At 51.3% G+C, this 10116-nt stretch overlaps 1 protein-coding gene across 2 annotated transcripts in view; it reads right to left on the bottom strand.

The window, feature by feature from the left end:
- Positions 1-2399: 2399 nt before the first annotated feature.
- The window catches only part of TBC1D9B (TBC1 domain family member 9B), a 47403-nt gene continuing 39686 nt past the window's right edge, over positions 2400-10116 (bottom strand). Inside the window, exons 17-21 of one of the 2 annotated variants that reach the window (XM_047865565.1) lie at positions 9792-9857; positions 8163-8234; positions 6201-6263; positions 5524-5630; positions 2400-4474 (exon numbers count right to left, since the gene is read on the bottom strand). In XM_047865565.1, coding sequence (XP_047721521.1) covers positions 3788-4474; positions 5524-5630; positions 6201-6263; positions 8163-8234; positions 9792-9857 — 995 coding nt within the window. In that variant the 3' untranslated portion in view covers positions 2400-3787. Of the gene's footprint in view, positions 4475-5523; positions 5631-6200; positions 6264-6757; positions 7940-8162; positions 8235-9791; positions 9858-10116 lie in introns of those variants that run through there. The other variant, XM_047865574.1, reaches the window with a different exon arrangement.

Raw genomic sequence — 10116 nt, 5'->3', positions numbered from 1 at the left:
TAAACGAAACCAGACCCTCCTGCAGCTCCCAAGAAAGCCCCGCTGTGATCCGCTTTGGAAGGTGAAGGAGAAGGGCCGAGTGACGCACCCCTTCTGTCCCAACCGCGCTGGGACCCTAACGCCAGCCTGTCGAGACGTTCCACATGTCGATAACATCTTATTAAAATTATAACACCCAATCTTGACAAGGATGTAGTGAGAAAAACAGGATTCTGGTAGAAGAGTAAAATAAAAAAAACTTATGGAAAACGATCTGGCAGTTACCTCTACACTAAAAAAATAACTGACTCACCCAGATTTATTATTTATGCATTAGTGTTCACTCTCGTATAACAGAAAAAGTGGAAATGTGCTAAAGAATGGTTGCTTACGGTAACTCAGCAAGGACCATCATGCAGGTCCATTACAGAAAATCTGAGTTTGACATGAAATGCTGGCCAGTGTGTATCGATGGGAAGCAAAGAAGTTACAAGAGTACATAACTTCAGTTAGGTAAAACCAGGTATTATTTATTTCCAGGGGTGGGGGCTTAAGGTTATATATGATTTAAAATTGTTTAAGAAATTGTTTAAATTATCCAACTTTTGCACAATAGCATATGTTAGAAAAAAACCAAATTTGCTTACAAATACTATGTTTGAGAGGCTGAATTTACAAAAGGACTGTGACCAGACCACATATTAACACCTCTATAGCAAACCCGCCCCAACCTCTAAAACAAATCTACAACCTCTAGAGCAGACAGGACTTGGTCAATGACTGCCAATTTCCCTATATTTTGCATTTTGCCTTTCATCTCTGGACCAACCTGAGGACAATTATGCTCCTCACAGCAACAAAAAGACTCTTTCTAGTTAGCCAGCTTCCCCTTCCCTGTCCACAGCCTCTAATCAGAGCACACCTGAAGCCTTTCTTTGTTTTCCCACTCCTCTACCTTTGAGTCTCTGCCAAGTGATGACGGCTGACTCCTTTTCTACAACAAACTGTAGATAAATAGTTCCTGTTCTCATTTGAGTGGTCTTTGTTTATTCCCACGTTTGAGTTATTGTGGCTGAGAACGGAAGGTATCTGAAAAGAATGTTTCATGTTCAATAAAAAGAATAAAAATTTCATATATGGTACGGGTTCAACTTTGAAAAAGAGAAAAAAACACAGGGCGCCTGGGTGGCTCAGTCAGTTGAGTGTCTGACTCTTGATTTTGGCTCAGGTCGTGATTTCACGGTTGGTGAGGTGGAGCCCTGCGTGGGCTTCAAGCTGACTGCTTGGGATTCTCTCTCTGCCCCTCTTCCACTCACACTCTCAGTCTCCAAATAAATAAACATTGAAAAACAAACACACAAAAATACTGAATAATCTTAAAACTAGGAAAAATTGTTTTTCTACTTTTCTGTATGTTTTCCTCCTGTAATAAATATGTAATCTTTAAAACTCATATATATTTTGGGGCGCCTTGGGTGGCTCAGTTAAGTGTCTGACTCTTGTTTTGGTTCAGGTCATGATCTCATGGTTTTTGAGATGGAGCTCTGTGTAGGGCTTTAAGCTATCTGCTTGGGATTCTCTCCTTGCTCTTTGCCCCTCCCCCTGCATACTCTCTCTCAAAAATAAACATTAAAAAAATTCATTTTCTTGGGAATTAAAAAAATGACTTGGATTGGTACAACATCACTTGGTAAGCCCTTAAAAACTACACAATTGTGTTTACTTACAGGATAAAAATATTTTTAAAGCTTTACTTGTATTCATATATTTTGTGTTAACTGTTCTGGTTGTTAAATATTTTGAATATCATCACAGGTTGAATAATAGACGAAAGTACTATTGTACATTTTTGTATATTCTTTTATCATAGGGCTAGATTCTTGTTTTATAGTCTTCTGTTTAATTTCTTTGGTATATTCTCACATTTAGACTTCTACATGATATAAAACATTTACCCAAATTTCATTTCAATCTAATTGATTACAATAAATTTAATACTTTAAACTGCCAACCTTGTGGGATTTTTATGTATATCTTTACCTAATTTCATTATGGCCAAGAACACGGTCTTTCTGGTATAAGCCCTTTGAAATTTCTTTATGGCAATGTGGCCTGTTTGTGTAAATAGTAGAAAGGATCGGGCGCCTGGGTGGCTTAGTCGGTTAAGCGTCCGACTTCGGCTCAGGTCACGATCTCGCAGTCCGTGAGTTCAAGCCCCGTGTCGGGCTCTGTGCTGACAGCTCAGAGCCTGGAGCCTGTTTCAGATTCTGTGTCTGTCTCTCTCTCTGACCCTCCCCCATTCATGCTTTGTCTCTCTTTGTCTCAAAAATAAATAAACGTTAAAAAAAAATAAAAAAAAAAAAAAAGAAAGGAAATGACACTGATTAATGACATTTTCTTGTTAAGAAAGCAAACAATTATTCATTTTCCTTGATGTTTTGCTGCATTTATTGAGATGTGTGACCCGGCAGCTGTGAACAAGGTAAAATCACAGAGACTGTTATTTAAAATACCAGCCATAAAAGCTATAGATAGGAAGTAGATTAGTGGTTGCTTGGAGCTGGGGGTGGGAACAGGGATTGGCTGCACGTGGGTAGGAGGGGTCTTTTTGGGCTGATGGAAATATTCTAAAATTGCATTGTGATGATAGTTCACAACTCTGTAAATTTACTAAAAATCATCGAACTAGAACTTGAAAACAAGTGAATTTTATGGTATGCAAATTATGCCTCAATAAAACTATTACAAAAAACCAAAACAACCACGGAGAGCTGTTCCGTGTAGGGGAGGGCAGACGCTAGACACTGATGATCAGCTCTTGCTGCAAAGCTAGGAGATGCTCATGGCTCAGCCTGTCACCTGTGGCCCCACAACAGTTTCCTGAACCCAAGTGCTTGCTGCAGCCCAGGCCTGTGCACACACCTACACCCACAGGACTCAGGCTGCTTATACCTACGAAGCTCGGGGCTTACCCTGTTGGCCCAGGTCAGACACCTTCTGTGTCCCCAATCTCCCTGGGAGCCTTGAACCCCTATCCCTGTGGGGGTCTAAGTGCCCAGAGCCTCTGGAACACGGCCTGGCCCCTCACCTGCCTGAGAAGCCAGGAGCCCAAGCAGTAGCTGAGGCTACATGAAGGCTCTGTACACAGTATGGTATTGAGTTCTTTCAGGGATTTATTAAGGCATTGAGCACAGTGTGATTTCCAGCCAACTGAAATGAATACAAGGAAATATATCAGGACCTGAGGGATGTGCTTTTAAGGTTAATGGTGAGGCTGACGTGCTAAAAGAGCATTCGGAGTGACGCCGGTGCAGCACTCGCCCTGGTGTGGTAGACACTTTCTGTCTGGGTCCCTCAGCAGGGGCTCGGGCTCAGGAGCTCCTAGAGAGTACCTTGAAGTTCCCACCACTTTGATGCCCAATAGACATGTGACCTCCTGCCTGGTGCCAAATGGCAGGAAAGCCCCCCCCCCCCCCCCCCACCGAATACACAGCTTTGGGAACCCCCACCCTCCCCAGGGGTGGAGGGCATGGTGTGGCCTGGCCACAGCATGGGGCACAGAGGCTCTGGGTGAGCAGGCCAGGACGGACAGCCTCTGACACTACATGGGGACCAAGGTGGGTCCCACCAGGCAGGCAGGAAGAAGGGGCTGGGAGCCTCTGTCTGGGCCCAACTGTGGCTGTTCAGCCTTGTTTTCCCCTTGATTACAACTCACTGCATCTGGGGAGAACAGGAGGGGTGTGTCCTTAAGGAGAAAAGAGAACAGGAGGGAGGAGGAGGAGGGGAGGAGAGACAAGCCAGGTCCCCGTCAGCCTGAAAGTCCAGACTGTTCGAGGTCACTGGAGGTGCTGAACTGTCTCTCCACCTTCTTTTGGTCCTTGATCTTGAGTCCAATGTCCACCCTCTTCTCAAAGAAGTTCACCAGAACAGACTCCGTCAGGATGGAGGCTAAGATCTGCTCGAAGGAAATGCACCAGTCGGTGTCCACGGTGCCCCCACAGCGGGCAATGGCTGGGGGGCTTCGGGCCTCCCCGCCTACCAGCACCGTGTCGTCGGCCAGGTCCTCACACTGCAGGGAGCCTGTGCTGACCACCGAGTAGGAGGACATGGACATGTCGTCTTTGGTTTCGTCGTCGGACAGAAGCTGGGGGGGGGAGCCCCTCCCCTCGCCGCCGCCCCCTTCGCCCACCACTTGGCTCTCCTGGGAAGCTTTCCCAAGGTGGGTGTCTCCCCCAGCTTTGGCCTGGGGGTCACCCGCAGCTGGAGGCTGAAGCTCTGGGGCCAGGTCCTGCGGGGGGCCTGGGGTGGGCAGCTCATCCTCCTCGGGTGCACTGTCCTGGGGCTTCCTGCCCGGCTGCACAGAAAACTTCTTCCCCACCTCGCCGATGCGGAGGAGGAGGCTCGCCACCGTGGCAATGGCATGGTACAAGTCCTGCTCCATGGGGTCCTCACTGAACATGTTATAAAGCGTCTTGCACAGCTCAATGAACTGTTCCTTTTCAGGGGAGACAGAGAAAAAGGTCAGGGAGATGGTAAAGGATGGGCTGGGCTGGCCTCGGGTTAGCCAGACTGCCCATGCTGTGCTGTCTTGTTAGGTGTCTCCATACCTGTGCCTTGTCACGCCCATTTCACAGACTGGGACATTGAGACTCAGAGAGGGAAAGTGACTTGACCAGTATCACACAGCCTTCGAATAGCTTTCTTTTCTAGCTGCCTTTCTTTCAGCTCTGTCCCTACATCTACTCTACTAGCAGAGACAGGTTGACTTTTATTGTGACTCCAAACCCAGTGGCTACAGGGACTTCTTCAGTGTGTTTTGGAGTCACTTTGAGTTTTTTTATATCTTTGATCAAAGTAGAGGGTGGGGACAAGGCAAGTACAGCCTGGGTCAGTTGAGGGGGTAGGGAGGTCTGATTCCAGGTGGCTCACACCACACACTCAGGCCTCCTGCCTGAGAACGGGATAGTGCCTCTACTATCTCTACGGGGCACCCTATTCTTCAGGCTGCGGGTGAGAGAATGACCAGATCGCAGGGTATGCCTCTGGGAAGAGCAGGGCTGTGGTCAGGCTGCCTTTTGTTAGATGTCTGCGGCCCTGGCAGCAAGACCCTTGGCAAGATGCCGGGTTCCCGACCCAGAGACCAGCAGAGGAACAGTGGGCCATGGGTGGAGCAGGCCTGTGTGTGCATGGCACCTGTGAGGGGCCTGGGAGAAGCAGGGGTGCCATGAGGCTGTCTCGTAGTCGGGATTGTGTGAGTCTCTGCGTGTCAGAGGCTAACCTTCCTTACTGCTTTTCTGGTACATGGATACTGATCAAATGTGAGCAAATCATCACCAGGAAACACCACCCAGGACAAGGCCCTGAAACAACTGGCCTCTTATCCTTCTGGAATTGTCCCTGACTGCTGTCTGACTAGCAGGTACTGGACGTTGGCAGGAGAATTTCCACCCTACAGAGAGTGCTGGGAGGGAGGGTGGGGAGCTGCCAGGTGTGTGTGGGGAGGCATCCCTGGAAATGTCTGTTGTGGGCTCTGAATGGGCCTACCTGGTTCATCTTGGGAAGATCCTTAATCGTCTCCTTCTGAACCTCCTTCTCTTTGGCCCACATGCGAAGGTAGTGGCGATAGTCTGGAGGACTGATCCCCTTCTCTTCTGCGAGTTGGAAGAAAATAAATCTGTCAAATTCGAGAAACAGCTGGGGCCTGGTAGCAGGTAGTGGGTGGGTTTTGGTGTCATCTGGCATAGGGTTATCTGGGTCCTTTTACCACCCCCCCTGGTATTTGGGGAGGTAGGGATAGGAAGAACACTCCAGAACACCCAAGTGTCTCCCCTAAGTTATTCTGCTACATTAGGTTTGGCCTGAGCTGAAGAGGGCCTCCACCTGTCTTCCCTGAGATGGGGACAGAAGCCCGTGGAAGCAGAAGGGGGAGAGATGCTGGGCATCTAGAGGGATCCTGGTAGAAAGCAGGCACCCCAGAGGAAGGTGGTGAGAGCAGGGGAGGGGGAGGGGTATTCACAGCTACAAGACAGGCCTGGGGCTGACAAGAATAGCCTCCCCTGGCACCTAATGGGCCAAGTATTCACCTTTCCACAGGAAGGGCTGCGGTGCCGGGCATGAGTTTGCCGTTTCCCTGGGTGGGGCCTCTCCTGCAGGGAGGGCCCCCCAGATCCCACTGACCCTGGGATCTGCACCAGTACTGGCAAAGAGTGGCTAGCACATACCTCCTTTTTTGTCTTGGACGTCCTCATTTCCACCTCCCTCTTGCTCTTCCTGCCGTAGTGCTTCTGGACAACCAGAAAAGAAAAAGTACGCAGAGAATGTTTTGCAGTTATGACTGTGGACCACGGCGGCCTGTGAGTAGTCTGGTCTGTTCTCCTGCAGAACCAAAGCACCTCCAAACCCTCCTTCCTCTCTACGAAAGGAATATAGGTCTATGCACAAAGTGTTTAAGTGAACAATGATGCACGTTACGGAGTTAAAGCCCGAGAATTAATTTCTGTAGTTACTGTTGAAAAAGGTCGAACAGAGGGCAGTCCTGATTATCAGTTCAACCCATGACCAACTGCCACACTGGCTGATGAGGAATTTTATGGACATGAGTTCTGTACCTGGCGCTGTATTTCTTTCTTTCTTTTTCCTTCTTTTCTTTTTTTTTCTCTTTCTTTCTAATATTTATTTATTTTTGATACAGTGCAAGTGGGGGAGGGGCGGAGAGTGTGGGACAGAGGATCCAAAGTGGGCTCTGCCCTTACAGGCTGACAGCAGCCAGCCCAATGATGCAAGGCTCGAACTCATGAACCGCAAGATCATGACCTGAGCTGAAGTCGGATGCTCAACTGACTGAGCCACACAGGTGCCCCTTGCGCTGTATTTCTTAAAGTGACACATTTGCTGGAGTCAGCCTGCACTGTGCTTCCTATGGGGACCATGAATGTGGGGAGTCTCCAAGACCTGAGGACAGCACGGCCGCCGGGGACCTACTGGTGGGCGGCAGCATCCCAGTGCTGTGTGGTGGGGGGGAAGGGTGCACCTCTCTGGGCTCAGGCTTCTCACTGCAGAATGGAAACCCACTGCCTGGGGCTATGTGCGGTCTGAGGACAGGGCTCTGAACCCTCAGTCCCTGGCCTTAACTGGAAGCACCTGGGAAAAGCCTAAAGTGTCCCTGATTTTTCAGATTCTAACAGAAGACACATCTGCTTATTTAGTCTGTGTATTTGAAATCCAGGTTCTCAAGCTTCATTTCAAGTTCAAATTAAGCCTTTTGACACTGCCAGCAGGACTGCCTTGGGCATCTTGATACCCACTGTTTTTAATTTCTCTTAGGTGTGGATTGTCTCCCATGGGAACTTATAGGATGGGGTTTTGGTCGGTTTTGTAAATCCGTTATGTACCACCAGCCTCACTGCCAAATCCCAAGCCCAGAATGCCCCCTTCACCTTGGATCTGATGCTCCAGAATGGGCTCTAACTGTAGCAACAGGAATGACTTCAAAAAGGCACTCAACAAATGTATTTCTCCTTAATGAAAAAGTTGTGTAGAGCAAGAGAACGTTTTCTAGGGAAAGCGTCCACCACGCTCCTCTACCTCTGCTGATCCGTTTCACACTGTTGTGATGATGGCATCTATACTTTTTCCTATGAATGTGATGATGGAATGAATACTTTCTGCACGTGGCTGTGGAGCTGATGCCCTGGTGTCTGTGCACTGCCCACTGTGCTGTGTGTCATCATTTACTACTCCCCTCGACAAGCATGGAGACTGCCCCTCAACTCCCCCAGTAAGCAGCAGCTTCGTTCTGGGTCCTCCTCAGTGGGACCAAACGTGTCCAGGCCTCCTGACCATGCAGCAAAGTGTTAGGAAGACACAGCCCAGCACAAAGCAGGTGCCCCTGACCCCCCCAGGGACTGACCTTGAGCCTCCCAGGGCAGGAAAATGTCCAGATCTGAGGCCAGAGGAGATGCTGGAAGGGACAGCGGAGGAGAGGTGGAGGAGAGAGGGAGGAATAGGCCAAGGTCCAGGAAGGCAGAGACAAGAGAAACAGGAGTGAGAACACCCCCGGGGACCTGCCCAACACAGGGCGCTCCCCGAGCCCACTGAGGGCTGCAGGCCGCCTGTGTGGGCCCCACAGCAAGGCTGCACAGCTACGAGGCCCAAGGCCACAGCACGGGGCCAGCAGCTCTCACCTTCTGAGGAGCTGTCCTCTGTGAAGTAATGGGTCGCTTCCAGGGCTGACTCTGCCTCCTCTGGGCTCAGGGCTGCACTCAAAGAGAGAGGCAAGTGAGGGCAGGAGAAAACAATGGCACTCACCAAAGCAAACCTCCCAAGTCCTGGAAGGAGGCCTGGCTCCCCACAGGGCACCAGGTGCCCATGATGTGGGGTGTGGTCGTAGCGCTAATGGCGACCACTGATCACGGTTGTTGTTCCTTTCTTGACTTGTATGTTGTGTTTGAAAATGTCACACGTATCCCATCTAAAAACCCCAGCAGTGCAGCTGGGAGTCTGGAGAAAGGCCAACCCTCTTCCTGCCCTGATGGTGCGGTGCTGAGGATCCTTCAGACACAAGTGCAGGGACCAGCCACGCATGAGCGACTTGCTCTTCCCTCTGATGCACCTCGGGCTTCGTTCCATGTCAGCATCGTTCCACGTCAGCATCCATGTCAGCATCCACTACTTTGTGAGTAAGCAGTCCCCTGGGTTTCCGATTCACATGGTTCTTGGGGGAGGAGTCTCATCCTCCCCACTGTATGGACGGGGATGTGATGATGGGGGGTCGAAAAGGTGGCACTTGGGGGAGGTGGCAGGGTGTGGACCGAGGTCCACAGGAACTCTGGACGCAGCAGGGCAGGCAGAGGTGGCTCAGGAGTTGGCGAAGGTGGCCCCATGTGCTACCTGTAGGATCCCGGCCCCGTGGGGTCTGCCCAGCCCAGGCCTTTCCCTCAGTAGAGGCAGAGCTGGCTGCTATCAACCTTCCCGGAGGCATCCCTGAGGCTACTGTTCTTTGAATTACAGGGAAAACCAGCCACAGGTGAGAATACCTGTGTCAAGAGCAGGGCCTTCCAGCTCTGTCTGCTCAGAACACCCCCGCCCCCGCTGGTTGAGGGGGGAGAGATTTAAACCCACATTCTGGGCCAATTAAGTGACAGCCTCTAGGGTGAGCACAGCACAGTGTTCTAAAAACCATTCGGCCTACTCGGAGGCAGCCGCAGACTCCCCAGGGCGGGTAATGAACAACAGCAGGGGCCCAAGGTAGCTCTACCCCAGGGTAGAGGGCCCAGGGCTAGAATTCTCACCTGCCCAAGTCTCAATTTCCCCATCTTGGAGAACTCTCCATGTGGCTACCTTTGCTGAGCTGGGTGAGCTCTACCTGCACAGTGGGAACCCAGAGACCGTGGGATCCGGCCTGGCTTAGGACTGGCTGCTGGGCACCCTTCATCCCATCCCAGCCTGTCAGCATCTCCGGCAGGCTCAGGCCCGGGAGCCAAGGGAGACAGCTCCTGCTCGTGGCTGCACAGCAGGGCTACCCAGGCCATTCTGAGGGCCTTGGCAGTGCCCCCAGGCTGACCCTCAGGGGACAGACAGGAGCTTCCCTGTGTCTTACCTGGGTCCTTGCCCATGGTCTGAGTCCTCTGAGACAGTCCCTCTCAGGTTTTGGCCCTACCCCAGTGCTCCGGCCTCCTCCTCCCACTCTGTCAGGATGTGGAACCTCTATGATGCCTAGGCCCCCTAGGCCCAGCACCGCACAGAGGCCTGTGCCCTGGGACACTGCAGCCCCAACCCTGTATGCATGAGAGGCCCTCACTGGTGACTCTCACCTGGGGGCAGGTGCAGCTTGTAGAGTGCCTTGAGCTTCTCGGTCATGTCCCCATGGTACATCCCACCTGCAGAGGAAGGCCAGTGAGAAGGCATGCTGGCTACAGGGCACCAAAGCCCCACGGCCAGTCCACACTGGAGCACCTCCCCTTCCAGTGGGTTCTGGTGTGTTCTTCCTCATACCCTGACTCCCTCCTGGAGAGGTCCCTGGAGCAAGCCCCAGGTCTCCCACTGTCCCTGGGCTTTCCCCTTCTCAGGCTCTGTGGACCCACCCTGTGCAGCCCTGGCCTGAGGGAGGGGTGGAGGAGAAGACCCCACTAGACCCCT

Source organism: Prionailurus viverrinus, chromosome A1, assembly GCF_022837055.1.
Source record: "Prionailurus viverrinus isolate Anna chromosome A1, UM_Priviv_1.0, whole genome shotgun sequence".
Classification (NCBI taxonomy): domain Eukaryota; kingdom Metazoa; phylum Chordata; class Mammalia; order Carnivora; family Felidae; genus Prionailurus; species Prionailurus viverrinus.
Note: the sequence above shows the minus strand (reverse complement) of the source record. Positions and strands in the feature narration are given on the sequence as shown.